Below are 17,988 nucleotides of genomic sequence, written 5' to 3'. Positions count from 1 at the left end.
AAGATCGTGGGTTCGAATCCCGCTCGTGCCATTGACTTTTTTATATCAACTAAAAACCCAAATTAATTGTAAAATAATAATAATTTCACAACAGCTCAAGTGGTTAGAGCACCACTCTGGTGGTGTAATGAGCCGAAGGTTGTGGGTTTGAATCCCACTTGTGATACTTGCTTTTTCATCTCAACCAAAATGTTAGATAAAATGTATAATTAATTAAAATGTTTACAATCTTCAAGTTCATAGTTCAAGTTCAGTTTTATCATTATGCCTTATAATAATAATTAAATTATCTGATAATTTGTAACCCATGTTGCAGCTGTTAATTATAGGTCAAAATTATTAAAAGTATAATTAATTAAAATAATAATAAACGTTTCTTATGTCAACACAATAAACAGCAGTTGGTTTGGATTAATTTAAAACACACACGAATTTATTTTGTTAATGTTAATTTTTCTCATGATCAGAGTCGCTGATCATCAGACTTTAAATTTTTTGTCAGAAATGACTCCAGATGAACAACAATCCTTTTAAGTCCTTCTAACATTTTAAGAGTGGACATCAGCATCATCAAATCAGACATTATCAAAAAAAATTTAAAAAAATATGATTACAAATTCTTCTTATAAAAAAATGTATTCCCTTGCATTTTAATGTAAGAATGTCACAAAGATAATTATTTGATTCTGACTCCCATTTTAAATTATTTTTCTTTTATATAAGATTAGACAGATTTGAAAAATTCATTGCGCAAATAGGTAACTTTATATTTGCATAGCTATAGCTTCGAGGGGAGAACTCTAACGATGCCTGTTGATGCCATGACCCCTAAATTCAGTTTTGACAAAAAAAATATAATCAAAATACATTGTAGAGCAGATTGGGAGAAAGGGATCCCAGTTAATGACAACCAGAACTGAGTCAGGAGCTGGCATTTATGGAAATAAACCATGGACTAGAATTTATATAAGCCTTGGACAATACACCACCATCTTCCAAGTGGAAACTGTGACTATTGAACACTGTGTCGGGAGATCAAAAGGCAGGGGATTGTCAATAGAAGAATAGCCATCTACTCGGACAGCCAGGTGACACTGAAGGCAATTGCCGCATCGACGGTAAAGTTCAGAGTTGTTTGGGACTGCATCAAAGCTCCATCAGACATTGGGGAAAATAACAAAGCTACCCTTGTCTGGGTACCAGGGCACACATGGAAGAGGGGCAACGAAAAGGCTGACGAATTGGCCAAGGAAAGTTCGACAAATACACTTATTGTCCCAGAACACTTTTGTAGCATGCCAAACTGCCAAAAACACAAATCCATTATACAATGGATTAAAAATAAGTCCTCTGTTCAACGGAATGTAGCCCAGGACCAAGGCAAGCAAAAACTCTCAACACAACACACAAGAATGGCACAATTAAGCAGAAAACAAACACTTTGAGCCCTGAAGATGATCTCAATAAAGATCGAAACGTGGCAAGAAAAAGAAAATGTTTTTCTGAAACCTACATCACACCAGTCCGCATTTCACGATTTCCAAATAATCATCGACTAACGGTCACTAATCACCAAACGCATGCAAAAAAGTTTATCAAATGACCATCGCAGAATCTATCGGCAGAACTACTAAATCTAGGATGTACTAGGTCTAGAATAACAGTTGGACTGCTGACTTTTCACTGCAGACTCTGGAGATATATTTTTAGACTCGGAATGGCAGATGCTTATGCAGATATTGCCAAGAAGAAATAACAGAACATATCCTCTGTTGGTGCAAAGTCTGAGATTCCTAATCCTGGGAGAGGAAAAGCCAGGGCCTGAAGCAACAAAAGCAACATTTGTATTTGTTTTTTTACACTTTTGTGAGTGCTACAGTATGATTGTCGAAAGAGAAACATGTTTTCGATCTAAAACCTTGGAAATGGAATTATTCATTAACCCCTTTAACTGTCGGCCTCTAAGATATTCCTATTTTCTGTAAATTAGTTATTTTATATTGTACTCTTATAAGTGGTATTTTACTATTTTTTTAATATATTTTTCTTTTCTTTTACAAATTATCAGGTTATCATGCAAGTGTTATATTCGGAAGATTATAAAACTTATTTCATTGAAATTACACCTAAAGTCAGAGTGAGAAACAAATTTAATGCAAATCCCCTTTTAAAACAATATTAAAGATTTTGCATGAATGCATTTGCAAGATAAAATTAAGTTCTTTTAATCAAGTAGTAACTGATAGAAAATGGTTTACATAATAATATCACAAACTTTAAAATTTTTATATTTCAGGTTTGTCTTTATTCAGCAGTTATTGACAATTCTAACATCTACAATTCAATAACTTCATACTTTTTTAATTCGTTTTTAATTCTAAACAAATGCCCTTTGCAAACATTGGCTATCCTCGAACCTGACGAAGAGAGCGGCTCGAATCTGAGAATGTAAATACAATTTTCCAAATGTGCTTTGCCCTCCTCCAGGAGTTTGCTCTTCTCCAATTTTCCTTTGGTCCGGTTGTACTGTTCAAACATTGTCAAAAATAATTCCAGTAAAATCACAGCGTTGTAAAGCACTACTCGTGTGTTCTCGACGTCCAAAGTTGAACTCACGTCCAAAAGATCTTTGCACATGTCTGTATTAAATAAATATTCACAAATAAAAAAACGTTAAAAATGTTAATTCCAGTGTAATTTATGAAAGTTATACCATACCAATCTTTTTTTGAAGATCTTCATTACTCATTTTGTCATGAGTATATCCATCTTCCCTCCCTAAAAGTTGGACGAGCGAATGCTTCAACATAAAGCAGTGGTAGTGATTTTTGTGAACCAATTTTTCCAATTTCAGTAAGAAATCTTGAAGTTTCTTTACACTAGGACTCTAAAATAATTAAAACAAACCAAGTTTTTTCAAAACTGTGTGTACGTAGTTTGGCCATTTCTGATCATCCTAGTCTGCCTTTCCTCACTCTTTTGGCCTGTTTCAGACATGAAATAGAGCAATGAAAACACAAGGACTACCACCGAAGATATTGAAATGCCAAAAGTGTCTGATGAACACAAAAAAAACCAAAACAGGCAGTCTAACTTGATCAGAAAAAAATTACATGCTAATCATCTCACAATCCTAAAGGAAAACTCTCATAAAAATCATGTATGTTAAAATAATCAAAATTAAAAAAAAAACAAAAAACCTCCAATGTAGCATCTACATCGGCAGCAATCCTTGACATAAGATCAGCAACATGTCTCCCCGTTAGTATGACTGGACATTGAGTGCACTTCCAGTCAGAATTATCATCAACCGAGTTTTGAGGAAGAATCAGCCCGGTGCAAGGTGTGTTCTATAAAAGGTTTGTATTTTTTATTTTATTTTTAGTAAAAATATAACCCTCAAAGAATGAAAGTTGGTGTTACTATGTCATCCGGTGACGTTCCTATGCACTTCAGTGTGCTCAAATTAGTACCGAGCTCAGTTGGGTCCTGGCATCTTTTGCATTTGCACACAAAATATTTTGTATTCTTCAAGTGCTCAAGTCTGGCCGCTGTTCCCCATAACATGTGTGTGTACATAGTTGCTACATGATCGCCTCTAATAAACAAAATAAGTCGTCAATTGATCTTTATTAATTCATATTTATACTTTACTTCTTTAAATTTTGCGATGAGAGTACGGTGATTTTAAAATCTTCCAGTTGGATCATGTAACGAGTATTCGGGATGCAGCTGTGCTCCATTAAACACGCATTTGGATATAAGGCTGACAATTCACCATTTCCTAAAGAGAATTTTTTTTAGACGCTTTTTATTTTAATTAAATCATGGTTGTTGTTTAGGCATGCTGAATGTTGGGGGTTTTGATGAATGAAATCAACCAGGCTCTTACACATTCACATTTAATTATCGAAGCCTTAATTTTCTTCATATCTGGGAGCGAGAAATGACACAGTTGTTTTTGTTCATCAAAAATCCCAACATTCAGCATTTTTGGAGATGTTTAATTTAAATTTATTTATCGTACCTGTACCAATGTCCATAGCATTGACTTCAAGTATACCACATATCACATGAATAATTTCAACACTCATTTTTGGTAAGATTGAGTGGTCCAGCTTGCATAAAAAATTGTTTACAAGGTACTGAGCTATTTGATCCGTTTCCCTTTGAACATAACAAAAATGATTTATTTTATTTTTTAATTGGTAATTTTTTGTAGTTGTATTAAAAAAAATTTTAATGTATAATAATTTAATATATTAATAAAGAATAATCCAGGGCCTACTCATAAACATCGCTATCTTTCCCTCTTTTCTTGATATGTGATTCCATCGACATCAATTCATCCCATTTTTTTGGATTTCGTTTTTGCAACAGCAAACAACGTAAAGGAGTGACAGCTTCATAGCTACAGATAAAAGTCAAATTTTTAAAATAATGGTGTTAAATATGTATACATTGTTGGCTTACTAATATCCCAATTCATCAGTGTCTGTGTTCAAACTAAAGACAAGACACTCCTGCAAATGATGATGACGATGCGTCAGCCCTGGACAGTCAGCACTGCATGCAGGCCAGTTGCATTTCGGACACCTTGCCTCGATATTGTCCAAATCGAGGGGCTGGTAGCACCCTAAGCATTGAGGAGTCGGGCTGGAAAATTTCGGCCCAAATACGAGTGGCAATTCAGTGAGTATGGTGCCGTGTATTTCTATGTCTCGTTTGCATGTCAGGTATCGTCCAAGATCAGGACTCCTTTTCACCTGGTACATAAAACAACAGAAATTTTCGTTTCGTAAAGAACAAACATTTTTTAATTTAGCCCGGTTTAATCACACACCTCATATGGGTGACATGCAGTTTTGTGAATTTTCCAGTGTTCTCTCTGGTGTTCCTTGCTGCAATAGCTGACTTCACGACAAGCACCGCATAAAAGTCCCCCTTTTGCATTGCATATTGGGCATTTGCTGTTTTGACACATACCACTAGATATAAAAAAACTACCAAGCAACTAGGACTTTCTACGCCACTCCTTTTGGCTATTTATAAACACCATGTGAAGAGACAAGAATAGAATATTATTTTCCCTCTTGATTTCTCAATATAATTTGATTTGTCTAAAAGTCAATTTGAAATATGCTCTATTTATTTCTTGTTTTTTTGTACCTAAATAATAAAAAAATGCTTAATGCAATAACCTAGAGTGCAAAAGTTTATTTTTTTTGCAGTCAAAAAAATATATTCACAATATTTATAGCAACATGTTCAGCAATATTTTTTTCTACTTCTATACTTATATTTTATTAGGCATAGTACAGAAAAAACATACAATTGTACAATTCTTGGAAACAAAAGAAAAATATATACGTTTTATAACGTGTAAGGGTGAATCCCCTTCACACGATGCAAATTTGTTTCCTTGCAAGTGTAAAATAAAAATAAGAAAAAATATTTGTGCCACAAACTCAATTAAATTAGACGGAAAAGACAAAAATTGGAACCTGATCCAAATAAATTATAACAAAGCCTTCAAAAAAATAAATAAATGTATTTAGATTTGAAAAAATAAAAATATGTGATCTATGACATACGCACTCTCCTTGCCATTTACACAAAAAAGAGCAGGTGCCTTCAAGCAAAATTGAGGTAGAGTCCTTCCTAGTCCTTTCGTAGCTCAGCTCGCACTGCCCAAGCCTGCAGTAGGGGATTAGCTTATCCTTTGAGATAAGCTCCACGTTTTTAAAAATATTGTTATAGTTTATATAACTTAAGTTGATGTTATCGGCACCCTTGAGGTAAGTAACATTACTAAGCATATATAGAAAAAAATAATAATAATAATAATAATAGTTGTAAAATTAGATTACACATGACAATCTAAGAATTTTCCTTTTTAAGTAGAAGGTACTAATTTTCATTGATGTTCTTAGCCATGTACTCAAAAAGCCAACAGTTGACTTTTTTAAAATCCTTTGGGGTTTACTTCAAATTTGACAAAATTAGGGATCAAATGGAACCACATAGGGCTTACATACAAAAAACAATTCAATGTAAATGTTAATCTTTCAATTAATTAAGGTTTTTAGTTGAGATAAAAAAGTCAGTGTCACAAGCGGGATTCGAACCCACGATCTTCAGCTAGATACATATGCTGCTGCTCTACCATTTGAGCTATCGTGACCTCGATCCACTCGGACACTAACTTTCCATCTCAACCCCACCTTTTGAATTTTCCCTCCTTTCTGCCATTTTTCAATTGAAAGATATTAATTGGTCAAGCGGACCATGAAAACTAGTGGAAGTAAATGTTAATTTTTATTGGCGCAACACGCTATTTGTAGATTTTTTTTTATATTTGTCGGTGTAATTTCTACCTCTATTTTCTTTAGGTTTGGACAATGTAAAATATAGTATAGGTAAAATTTGGTATTTGAGGAAGAGTGGAAACCAATTTGCATTTACAAAACATTGCATGAATAATTTTTAGCTGTAGCATTTTCATACACACCCCCAGCAAACCGAGCATTTTGCTGTAATAAAACCAAATTAATTAATCAGTTCTCTTAAAGATTCTTAATAGGTACATCAGTGGTCACGATGTTGACACAGCACTCATCACAGTGGCAAGAGCCCCAGGTTCGAATCCAGTGGCCTTGCATTCAAACCCAACATACAAATGTTTTTTCTTTTTTTTTCTCAAAAACACCAGCACCCTGAGGGTTCATAAAAAAATTAATAATTAAATATATATATATATATATATATATATATCCNGGTTGAGAATCGGACCATGGACAATATGAACTTTTTTGTTCATTTTAGGGTGAAGAATCTACTGGAGAAGTTTGTAGCACGAGTAGCAATTCACCCTGTATATATAATAGTAACATAAAATTATTATGATTACATAAGATTTTTCTCTTTAAAAATGTCACTGTGGATTAAAGTTGAATAAGTAATTACATCAAAATGCATAATCGATAAAAAAAATGAGTTCAACAACATAATTAATTTGTTGAAGTCATGAATAAAGGATTTTAGAAAAAACACCTTTTTCATTTTTTTGCCGACGTTTCAACCTATATTTGGGTAATCTTCAGGGCATAAATTGTGGCGCTATTCTTTTGTTGTCATAATGGTTTTGTGACCATTTTGGCACCACAAGAATAGCACTACACTTTATGCCCTGTCGGTGACCCTAATAAAGGTCGAAACGTCGGCAAAAAAATGAAAAAGGTGTTTTTCTAAAATACTTTACCCCTGACTGCTCCTCACAACTTCACCAAATAATAACATAATTATTTCATTTAAAATTAGTTTGTATTAGAGAGACCTACACCAAAAGTAAAAATTGATTAACTTGAATTTTTGTTTCAAAATTTGTTTTCTGATCATTAAAAAACATCTTTACTTGGAATAAAAGTATTTTTACCATTTCTCCTGTCATGGTCAGTGATTAATTTCTTAATAAAACATGTTTTGAAGTTTAATCAATTCAAATATTTATTCTAAAAATTTACAAACTGCTGACTTAATCTTTCATGTAAATACCTATTACCTAATATGTATAGAAAGTGCTTTTTAAATTTAATCTAAATAATTGTTGGATTCATGAGGTGTGGTTAAGAATGAGGTAGTTTACAAAAACACTTTTTCCATTTTTGTGCCGACGTTTCGACCTATATTTGGGTCATCTTGAGATCATAAATTGTGGTGCTATTCCTGCTGTGTTTACATATCACTTTGTGTACATTGTAAGTGAATGAACTTATTAGTGTGAGGATCAATGCAGTGCCTGGGGAGCACAAACCCCGCTTCTTAGTATGCTCATTATCACCACAGTCTTTCAGTCGAGAAGCCAAAAAGCTCAATTCTGTCTAGTAAGTTAGAAATGTAATTTATCCAAAATCAATGTAAAACATGTCTGGCAGGCAAAAAGCTCATATAAATATTGTTTTACGCGTCTGTGGTTGCTGAGTGGTCAGTGTGATATTCTTGGCGCTAGACCCATTGTGGGTTCAATTCCCACCATCGCCCCTGGCCCCCTTTTCCATGCAACCTTCCCCCCCCCAGAAAAAAAATAAAAAATAAAAAAAGCACTACATATGATTTCACGTTCCTTGAGTAATATGCAAAATTCATAAGGTCATTAATAACAAAATTAAATTAAATTTGTAAAAACTTATTTTACTCTTAAAACTTACATAAAACATGATTTTAGAGTAAAACTTTTTTTTAATTACTATAATTAATATATACAACCATATTAATTATACTAATTAAAAAACTTAGATAATAATTAAAACATACATGTACATGTTTTTTGGTTAATATAAAAACCTGCTTTTAAACCACATAATAGAATACAAGCCAAGACACATTATTTTATATACCTCCAATTTTTATGATTCATTCAATCTTCCTGTGACATTAAAAATAATTTCCTTCAACCAAGTTAAACAATTTCTTCCAGTAAAAACCTAAATTTCCTTGGAAATTTTGACCTTATCAATGTGGAGGAAGTCTTGCCAATTAGAATGTAGGTCAAAGCACAAAAAAAAGTTGGGAAATCACAAGCAATAAAATAAAATGACGTAGAATATCAAAAATCATTTATATTTGCTCGTATATTTACATATTTACATCGGAAACAATGAATAAAAGAAAGACAAATAAAAAGTATCCGCAGGAAACATGGACAATTAATAAATACAATTATTCAGTGTGTTCATGATGTGCTTGAGCTTCCCTCCACGAGTTTTGAACCGCTTCGACTAGAACCCTCCATCCTTTTGATTTAGATATACCAACTGCCAATGTTATCAGGATGACAGCCCAAGCCAATCCGAGTATGTAATCCCTCTCTTTGGTCAACTTACTCGGCACTGGGCCTCCAAAGTCGCTTGACGATACAAACATCATTTCAACTGGTTTCATCCCTTCAAAAATAAAACAATTGGCAACTTATAAAGTCCAAGTTTAAAATAAATAAATACAAACCTGTAAATTGGATAATGAACATAGCAAACATTTTCAATGTGTATTCACTACCATTAAACTTAGCAACAGGGCGACCATTGTGAAAAAGCATAAGAGTCGGAACTCCAGCGATTCCGTATTGTGTATTAAAACTAAAAGAGGGGAAATTAATACAGATAATGTTTTTTAAAAGTGAAATACACACCTCTGATACAACATAGCATTGACTGCTGCCATTTTTATAGCTGGGAAAGCTCTAGGCAGGGCATTAAAATGAGGCGCTGCGAGACAACTGAATGGACATGTTTTTGAATAGAATAAAAGAACAACGCATTGCCCTTCCATGTGCCTATTTGTTACATTTGGATCTGGTAACAACAGTGAAGTGAGACGTGTAGAATTCACCAACTAAAAGTGAATCATTAAATCATTTAATTTTTCTTTTTAACAACCAAAATATAATAGTTACCTCAACAGTCATACTGCCCAGTTTTTTCTGTGTATTGCAATTAACTAGTGAAGTACCATTTTTGTCAGTGCCATTTTTACCACCTAGTAGCGTTCCATTGTCATTTAGCGTGAAATGTGTAAGAAAATCACTTTCAGTAGCTGCTTCAAATTCCGGGGTTGGATACAAATCTTTCTCAAGTTTTCTCTTCACAAGAAAAAAGAATACTTAACTGATAAAGTTTGCTAATTAAATAAATTGTCAATTTTTTTGACAATCTTCAAAACTTGAAAGTCAAATGGAAACTGTTTTTGGCAGACTTTAGATGTTTGAAAATTATAAATAAACAATTAACAAAATTCATAAAGTGATATAAAATAGTCTGCCAAATTTAAATAATGGAAGTAATTTGTTGATTATTTAATCAAGTTTGGGTATTTCTAGCTTTATTATATTTATTCAGAAATCGTGAGATGCGGTCTGGTGTGATATAGGTTTCAGAAAAACATTTTCTTTATCGTGCGTTTCAATCTTTATTGAGATCATCCTCAGGGCCTGGGATTTACAAACATTGTTTAAATTTAACAAATACACGTAGGATGTGGAAAAAAGTGAATTTATACAATGCAAAAAATATTTTTTATATTCAATCAAAGATCTCTACACCAGACCGCATCTCACAATTTTTGAATAATCATCGACTAAAGGTCACTAATCACCACACTTTATTAAATTATTTTCATAAAATCATGAAAAACCTTAAAGTAATTAAGTTAAAAATAATTCAATTAATTAAGGTTTTTAGTTGAGATAAAAAAGTCAGTGTCACGAGCGGGATTCGAACCCACGACCTTTGGCTAAATACGCCGCTGCTCTTCCACTTGAGCTATCGTGACTTCGATCCACTCGGACACCAACTTCTCATCTCAACCCCACCTTTTGAATTTTCCCTCCTTTTTGCCATTTTGCAAATGTCGTGTAATCTAATTTGATTTAATTTAAAGAATTAAAATGAAGTATACTTCACTAAAGCTCTCCGTGACTATTTCATTTGTCGCTGAGAATCAAATTAGATTACATGACATTTGAAAAATGGCAAAAAGGAGGGAAAATTCAAAAGGTGGGGTTGAAATGGGAAATTAGTACCCGAGAGGATCAAAGTCACGATAGCTCAAGTGGTAGAGTAAAGCAGTACCAAGCCGAAGGTCGTGGGTTCGAATCCCGCTCATGACACTGACTTTTTATCTCAACTAAAAACCATAATTAATTGAATGTACTAATTAGTCAAGCGGACCACGAAAACTAGTGAAGTTAAAAATAATGCTTAAAAATTATCCACAGTTTAGTTGTTTCCAAGCACAAACATTTTTGTTTGGCTGTTTTAGTGGTATCTTGTCATCATCGTTGGTGGATGTTCAAAACAGCAAGGATAGGCACACCAAAATGTTCAAAATGACCAAAATACAGGTTCATCACCCTGTAGAACCCAAGAGGAAATCTCACAATTTAAAACAATTACCCTTAGACCTAAGAAATGAATACAATGTATTATACAATGCATTCTTTGTTCAAATGTATGTTAGTTGAACAACTTAAAGTACAAAGAGAAAGTCGCACATTTCACTCCGTTCAACCATATAATTTAAAATGTGGTATTTGTTGTACAAAACTGCTGCTATATGAGCGACAAATCATCTGCATCAAATAGAAAAGAAGTTCACTATATCGATAATATTTGTATGAAGTCTTACATGGAATTCCTTGATGAAGTTGCTAACGTATGTGATATGATTCAGGTTTTCATTGCTCTCGGTTTTCAAGCTCTGCTCGACCTTCTGACAGGCAATGCCCGTAATTCCGCAAATTAACACCAACAGTCGCAGAAGCATCTGTAAACTGTATATTCTCAGATGGTGGATACAGTTCGCCAAGTGGGGATACAGCTCATCTGAACCGGCCAACTGTTAAATCACCGCTGGCTGGAAAATATTTACACCATTGTTACAACAAAAAATAAGCCAATCAAATTAATATAACTTTACTACTGCCAAATATAAAAATTTAAATATATTAATTTTGTTCAACCATCAGCCATTTAAAACCTATATCACCAATTTGTAAACCAAGATTGAATTTTTAAAGTTTATTAAGAACCTCGAAATATTTACTTATCTTTATATTAATTAAACTTCAATTTAATACGTCTAACTACTAATATAACCATAGATAATACAAGAACAATAGATAATGATTATAGACAAGTGATTTTATTAAAAGATGTCGATAAAAAGACTAATTTAACTGAACAATAAAAAGTATATAAAAAAACTTACTGACAAAAATCTATCAATGCTCCAGTACCTACAGACTGCTATACAGACAAACAAGAACAACCTGAGCAAGTTAACACATAACACTTCACAACCTCTCAGATTGTTATCACGAGGCGGGAAGTTTTGGAGTTATAACTTTCATGTCACCCTTGTTTCTTTAAAGTTTAAACCTTTATTATTTTTAAAGTTTAAACAATGGGAGAGCCGGGAGTTATAAAAAAGCTGGATGAGACCGTTGTGAATAGAATCGCAGCAGGGGAGGTCATCCAAAGGCCGGCAAATGCCCTTAAAGAATTGTTAGAAAACAGGTAAATAATACTGGTTTTTGGACAAATTGTTACCATTTCCAGACAATTTGGCAAAATAGTTCTAGTACTGGCACTTGCTTTGTAGTTCTAGTGTTAATTGTAGTTGTACTACCAATTTTTTATTTTCAATTTTATTTTATTTTTTAGTTTTAGGGCCGGCAAACTACATTGGTAGTTCCTCTCTTCCTTAGCTTTACATTCCTTTTCTTATCTTTCTCGCGTTTTAATTCTACTAATTTTTTTTCTGTTTCTTCAGCTGAGTTACGATATTTTATGGTACAACGGTAACCAACTCTCTCTTTTCTATGTACTATTGCAGACCTCTCCGTACCTCAGGGCCTCATCAATTGCGGATAAAATAAGACAAATAACACCCAAATACAGAGAAACAAGATAAAAACATGATAGTCTGGTTACCATTTACACTACCCAAAAGTATGTAACATTCCTCGGAGTAATTGATGATAGGCCCTCCCATTCACACTAATAAATATCATTCACACTACCCCACAGTACTAGATATTCCTTGGGTTAATTGGGGATAAGCTACCTTCCACGCTAATAAATTATATTCACACTACCCCAGAGTACTAGATATTCCTCAGGGTATTTGGGATAAACCTTTTCATTCATTCTAATAAATTACACAGCATAAATCATTCACACTACCCCAGCCTACTCGATATTCCTTGGGTTAATTGGGGATAAGCTACCTTTCACGCTAATAAATTACATATATACAGCACAAATCATTCATACTTGCCCAGAGTACTCGATATTACTCAGGGTAATTGGGGATATACACTTTCATTCACTCTAATAAATTACATTCGCACTACCTAGAGTACTTGATATTCCTCTGGGCAATTGGGATAACTTCTTCCATTCATGCTAATTAATTACATTTCACAGCACAAATCATTCACACTACTCCAGAGTACTCGATATTCCTCAGAATAATTGGGGATATTCACTTTCATTCACTCTAATAAATTACATTTACACTACCTCAGACTGCTTGATATTCCTTCGGTTAATTGGGGATAAGCTACCTTTCACGCTAATAAATTACATATACACAGCACAAATCATTCATACTTCCCCAGAGTACTCAATATTTCTCCGGGTAATTGGGGCACCTGCCTTCTATTAGTGAAAGTCTAAAACATAAATACGTTGAGGCCGAACACTATATGACCCAAATTTTCATGGGACATGGTGATTTCGGGACGTATTTATGTAAATTCGGTATTCAAAATATGGAAGAGTGCTCCCAGTGCTGTGATGGTTCTGAGGAGACACTGGACCACACGTTCTCAGAGTGCCCAGCTCATTCAGCTGCACGAAGAAGAGAATTGGTTGAGAGAAACGTACTCCATGGAATACGACGTCTGAGCCCTATCCAACGCGAAAAGATTCGCGGCCACCAAATGCTTCGTGTACCAAGTGATGAAAACAAATGGATGGCCAGCATCAACCACCAGTGACTGATAGTGATAGTGGTTTGTGGATGCTAGTGTAAGTGTCAGTGTAGTCAGTGCCAGTGAAGTGTATATTAGAAATATATATTAGATTTAATATTAGAGTGTATACATAAATATATTGTAAATTTATATGTAATTTATTTTATATAGTATAAGTATGTATGAGGGGGCCCACTCTCTTTCTCTCCTGGGTGGGGTTCAGTGCATGGGGGTACCCTTCATTAGGACGTAAGAAAAATTGTAAGATGCGACACTCATGCTGAATCCTGACCAGGACCTGCTGCAGCCGTGGCTAACTCCTGGGGATGTGAGGGTTGGGCCTTCAGGGGTATATGATTGCACAATCATCCTGTGTAAGTCCGTAAACGGACATAGGAACAGGCAGTTCTTATACCTTTGAAGGGAAATTGGGGATATGCCCTTCCATTCACGTTAATTCACACTACGCCAGAGTACTCAATATTCCTCCAGGTAATTGCAGATAAGCTACCTTTCACGCTAATAAATTCCATACACATAACCCTAGAATACTCAATATTCCTTGGGGTAATTTGGGATAACCTTCTTCATTCATGCTAATAAATTACATTCACACTTCCCCAGAGTACTCAATATTCCTCAGTGTAATCGGGGATATACCCTTCCATTCGCAGTGGCAGACAAGTGATGTGCATGTACGTGCCAACATCTACAGCTACAGCTTAAGTGCACCTTTTGATGCACATAGATATTATAAATTAGTTACTCTTGAAATTATACAATGCAATTTACTTTGGGGGTAAACAACTGAATAATGTATTAGAATTTAGATCAGAATCTAGATTTTAACTGTGGTTTAAGTAACTCGAATAGTTGACACTCTAATTTAAAAATTATACAATGTAAAATAAGAGAATCCTTTAGGGAAAAATGTATTTTAAAAGCTCTGAATTCTTTCTTTGGTGGGTTTTATAATTAATTGAATTTTAACAAAGGATATAAATTAAGAAATGACGAGATGCCAAATTAAGTAAGATGGGTAATCAAAGAGGGAGGTGGGCTGTTGTACCTAAATTTTAGTATGTTTAGATGAATCAGTTGAGGCTTTTTTTTTTTTTTTTTTTTTAATTGTTTATTACCATCTGTACAAATACATTATGTAATGTGGTACAATATTTATCATTTGCAAATATCCTGAGGAGAGCCTGCCTATGTTGCTCTCCCAGCTTTCTGAATAATTGCTTACAAACTATAAGGAAGTCCCATGGCGATCTCTATTTCAATCCCCTTATTGGGACACTTTCTATTAAACCAAAAACCTAAAAGTTTACAGGCTTAGTAAATCAATTAAATATCACACAAATAACAGAAGAGAAAATATTAAAGAAATAAAAAAATGATTGGTCATTCTGACAAATTTCAGCAAGGTTGGTTTTAAAAAAGGTTAGAAATACCTAGGTAAATAATTTTAGTACTAGTAAAACTACTGAGTTCAGTATTTGTTCTCAGATAATTTATGTAGTTTCAGGCAGAGAATGCCAAATATACTAATTGTATATATATTCTTTTAGATATTTCAAAGTAAACTTTTCAAGAAAAGTAGCTGGATTAGTCATTTTCTTCAAGATTTAATATTGTCTTGCTTAAAGCAACACACATTAAGATTTGCTGATAGTCATGTTTTTCAAACTGCTGTGCAATATTATTGACTCCAGAATTTCTGTATATCATAAATAAAAATTAAATAAATTGTCTATAGGCTAGAGTTCAAGACAAAATCGCTTTTCCAGTTTAGATGCCAAGGCTACAAATATTCAGGTAACTCTGAAAGAAGGCGGTCTTAAGCTTCTACAGATAATGGACAACGGATCAGGAATCAGAAGTGAGGACTTGGAGATTGTATGCGAACGCTTCACAACAAGTAAACTGAGAGAATTTGAAGACTTGTCTAGCATTGCTACCTTCGGGTTTAGAGGAGAGGCCCTGGCATCTATCAGCCATGTCGCACACTTGACAATCACGACAAAAACAGCATCACAAAAATGTGCTTACAAGTCAGTATTGAAGTTACTTGCTTGGTTTTATTTTGTATCTTGTCTTTTTCGTCAGAGCATCGTATTGCGATGGTAGGTTGAAAGAAAAGCCTAAACTTTGTGCCGGAAACCAAGGGACGCTTATTGTCGTTGAGGATCTTTTCTACAATGTCGCGACTAGGAAAAAATCTCTGAAAAATGCCAGCGAAGAACATGCAAAAGTCGTTGAAGTGGTATGTTTAATTTTATGAATTTATAAAAATTTCTCATTAATTTATCTATTTATTTAAGGTCAGTCGTTATGCAATTCACAATCCTTCAGTGGGATTTAGTCTTAAAAAGCAAGGTGAGCCTACGGCCGACGTTCGAACAAACCCTAATTCTACCCATATTGATAACATACGTACAATCTTTGGCAACAATATAGCAAGGTGATATTTCTAATCATCAAATAACCCTGGTATCGTTCATTATGAAGTTCTTTGCAGAGAGCTTTTAGAAATTACAGAAACTGATGATGTTCTCAAGTTCAAACTACATGGCTACATCACAAATGTCAATTTTTCTACTAAGAAACATACACATTTTATTCTTTTTATAAACAACCGTTTGGTGAATTCCACTGGTAAGAAGAATAATTCTCCATCAAAGTCTTGCAAAATTTATTTATTTTTTATTTTTTTAAAGCTTTAAAAAGAACTCTAGAAGATCTATACACCCTATATTTGCCCAAAGGAAGTCACCCATTTATTTATCTAAGTATAAGCTTAGATCCAAAAAATGTTGATGTCAATGTTCATCCAACAAAGCATGAAGTCCATTTTCTTCATGAAGATGCAGTGATTGAAAGTACTAAACAGGCCATTGAGAAGAAATTGCTTGGATCTAACACATCTCGGGTTTTTTACACACAAGTAAACCATCTTTCATTTTGAAAACTAGCTTTTTTTAAACATTATTTTTAATGCTAGGCCAAACTGCCGGAGGTTGATCTTGATTTAAATTCAGCTGTGTTAGAAGAAACCATATCTAATGTTGAAAATAACCTTAATAAAACTGAAAAGGTGCACGCTAAAAATTTAGTCCGGACAGATTCAACTTCCCAAAAGATTGAGAAGTTTCTTACGAGCCAATCGGAGAGCCAAACACAAGAAGAAAAGTCTGCTGAGCCGAAGAAACCTATAATTTCTAAGTACGATTATTCTATAACTTTGTATATTTCTAGCTTTTTTGTAATAAAGTAAAGTCCACAGGCAAGAAACCAAGTTAACAAGTGTACTGACATTACGAAGGATAATTGAAGACGAGTGCAATTTGGCTCTGAGGGATATTGTAGCAAATTTAACGTTTGTTGGCTGTGTTGACCCAGACAGAGCTCTAATCCAAAGCAGCACTGAACTATATCTGTTTAACACTCGGAGACTTAAGTAAGTACAAAAAAGTTTCAATAAGCTCTTTTCAATTAATTGAGGTTTTGGTTGAGATAAAAAAAGTCACACAAGCAGGATTCGAACCCACAACCTTTGACTAAATATGCCGCTGCTCTACCACTTGAGCTCTCGTAACTTCAATCCACTCAGACACTAACTTCCCTTCTCCCCCACCTTTTGAATTTTCCCTCCTTTTGGCCATTTTTCAAATGTCGTGTAATCTATTTGATTCTCGGCGACAAATGAAATGGCCATGGAGAGCTTTAGTGAAGTATACTTAATTTATCTTATTACATTTTATTAGCTTTCGTGGTCTGCTTGACCAAATAAATTCTAGATTACATGACGTTTGAAAAATGGCAAAAAGGAGGGAAAATTCAAAAGGTGGAGTTGAGATGGGAAGTTAGTGTCCGAGTGGATCGAAGTCACGATAGCTCAAGTGGTAGAGCAGCTGCGTATTTATCCAAAGGTCGTGGGTTCGAATACCGCTCGTGACACTGACTTTTTTTATCTCAACCAAAACCTTAATTAACTGGAAAAAAACTTATTTGGTCAAGCAGACCACGAAACCTAATAAAATGTTTTAATAACTGTTAGGTTGATCAACAGTTTTATTTACAAATCCATTATATTTTACCTTAAAATTTTAATTTCAGAGAAGAGCTGTTTTATCAAATGATGTTATATGATTTTGGAAATATCGGTGCTATCAAATTTCAGGTATTTTATAAAAATGTTTTCTGAATTGGTTTTTATTTTACAGTATTTAATTATTTTAGACCCCTTTGCCTTTGACAGAATTGGCCATGATTGGTCTTGAAGATCCCATATCTTGTTGGAAAGAGGAAGACGGCGACAAGAGTATGATTGCAGATTCTGTAACGAACCTTTTGATAGACAAGAGAGAGATGCTTATAGATTATTTCTCAATTGAAATAGACCGGGACAAAAACCTGTGCACCATCCCTTTGATCCTAGGTAAAAAATTTAT

The 17,988-nt window shown here is 34.0% G+C and overlaps 3 protein-coding genes across 5 annotated transcripts in view; 1 reads left to right on the top strand and 2 right to left on the bottom strand.

Moving 5' to 3' along the window:
- Window positions 1-2,272: 2,272 nt before the first annotated feature.
- Window positions 2,273-5,059, bottom strand: LOC106667130 (protein msta-like). The gene is made up of 9 exons (XM_014394857.2): window positions 4,844-5,059; window positions 4,474-4,766; window positions 4,289-4,411; window positions 4,028-4,167; window positions 3,655-3,784; window positions 3,424-3,598; window positions 3,201-3,350; window positions 2,719-2,887; window positions 2,273-2,639 (listed from the first exon to the last, which is right to left on the bottom strand). The coding sequence occupies exons 1-9, from the start codon at window positions 4,982-4,984 to the stop codon at window positions 2,335-2,337; spliced, it is 1,626 nt and encodes a 541-aa protein (XP_014250343.1). The 5' UTR covers window positions 4,985-5,059; the 3' UTR covers window positions 2,273-2,334.
- Window positions 5,060-8,600: 3,541 nt separating this feature from the next.
- On the bottom strand, window positions 8,601-11,859 carry LOC106667047 (thioredoxin domain-containing protein 15). Its single transcript, XM_014394669.2, has 6 exons — window positions 11,764-11,859; window positions 11,182-11,409; window positions 9,452-9,637; window positions 9,188-9,390; window positions 9,004-9,134; window positions 8,601-8,942 (listed from the first exon to the last, which is right to left on the bottom strand). Exons 2-6 carry the CDS (start codon window positions 11,317-11,319, stop codon window positions 8,719-8,721), a joined length of 882 nt encoding a protein of 293 aa, XP_014250155.1. The 5' UTR covers window positions 11,320-11,409; window positions 11,764-11,859; the 3' UTR covers window positions 8,601-8,718.
- A 6-nt stretch (window positions 11,860-11,865) lies between these two features.
- Window positions 11,866-17,988, top strand: part of LOC106667043 (DNA mismatch repair protein Mlh1) — a 9,400-nt gene continuing 3,277 nt past the window's right edge. The window contains exons 1-10 of one of the 3 annotated variants that reach the window (XM_014394658.1): window positions 11,866-12,071; window positions 15,325-15,588; window positions 15,644-15,800; window positions 15,859-15,998; window positions 16,056-16,192; window positions 16,255-16,481; window positions 16,539-16,759; window positions 16,821-16,994; window positions 17,654-17,717; window positions 17,777-17,975. In XM_014394658.1, the coding sequence (XP_014250144.1) occupies window positions 11,959-12,071; window positions 15,325-15,588; window positions 15,644-15,800; window positions 15,859-15,998; window positions 16,056-16,192; window positions 16,255-16,481; window positions 16,539-16,759; window positions 16,821-16,994; window positions 17,654-17,717; window positions 17,777-17,975 (1,696 nt within the window). In that variant the 5' untranslated portion in view covers window positions 11,866-11,958. Of the gene's footprint in view, window positions 12,072-15,293; window positions 15,589-15,643; window positions 15,801-15,858; window positions 15,999-16,055; window positions 16,193-16,254; window positions 16,482-16,538; window positions 16,760-16,808; window positions 16,995-17,653; window positions 17,718-17,776; window positions 17,976-17,988 lie in introns of all 3 variants that reach the window. The other 2 variants (XM_014394657.1, XM_014394660.1) reach the window with 2 other exon arrangements.

Source organism: Cimex lectularius, unplaced genomic scaffold, assembly GCF_000648675.2.
Source record: "Cimex lectularius strain Harlan isolate CLEC.00 unplaced genomic scaffold, Clec_2.1 scaffold72, whole genome shotgun sequence".
Taxonomy (NCBI): Eukaryota; Metazoa; Arthropoda; class Insecta; order Hemiptera; family Cimicidae; genus Cimex; species Cimex lectularius.
The sequence above is the reverse complement of the archived record's forward strand: the minus strand, read 5'-3'. Positions and strand labels throughout refer to the sequence as shown.

What these genes read in the sequence shown, in the direction of transcription:
- LOC106667130 (XM_014394857.2), bottom strand. Translation starts at nt 4,984, where the DNA reads ATGTGTCAAAACAGCAAATGCCCAATATGCAATGCAAAAGGGGGACTT. An exon ending in CTGCATGTCACCCATATGAG is followed by an intron (nt 4,767 to 4,843) that starts GTGTGTGATTAA and finishes TTTATGTACCAG; the next exon opens with GTGAAAAGGAGTCCTGATCT. An exon ending in TCATCGCAAAATTTAAAGAA is followed by an intron (nt 3,599 to 3,654) that starts GTAAAGTATAAA and finishes TTTGTTTATTAG; the next exon opens with AGGCGATCATGTAGCAACTA.
- LOC106667047 (XM_014394669.2), bottom strand. Translation starts at nt 11,319, where the DNA reads ATGCTTCTGCGACTGTTGGTGTTAATTTGCGGAATTACGGGCATTGCC. An exon ending in ACTTCATCAAGGAATTCCAT is followed by an intron (nt 9,638 to 11,181) that starts GTAAGACTTCAT and finishes TTTCTTGTGAAG; the next exon opens with AGAAAACTTGAGAAAGATTT. An exon ending in TGGGCAGTATGACTGTTGAG is followed by an intron (nt 9,391 to 9,451) that starts GTAACTATTATA and finishes ATTCACTTTTAG; the next exon opens with TTGGTGAATTCTACACGTCT.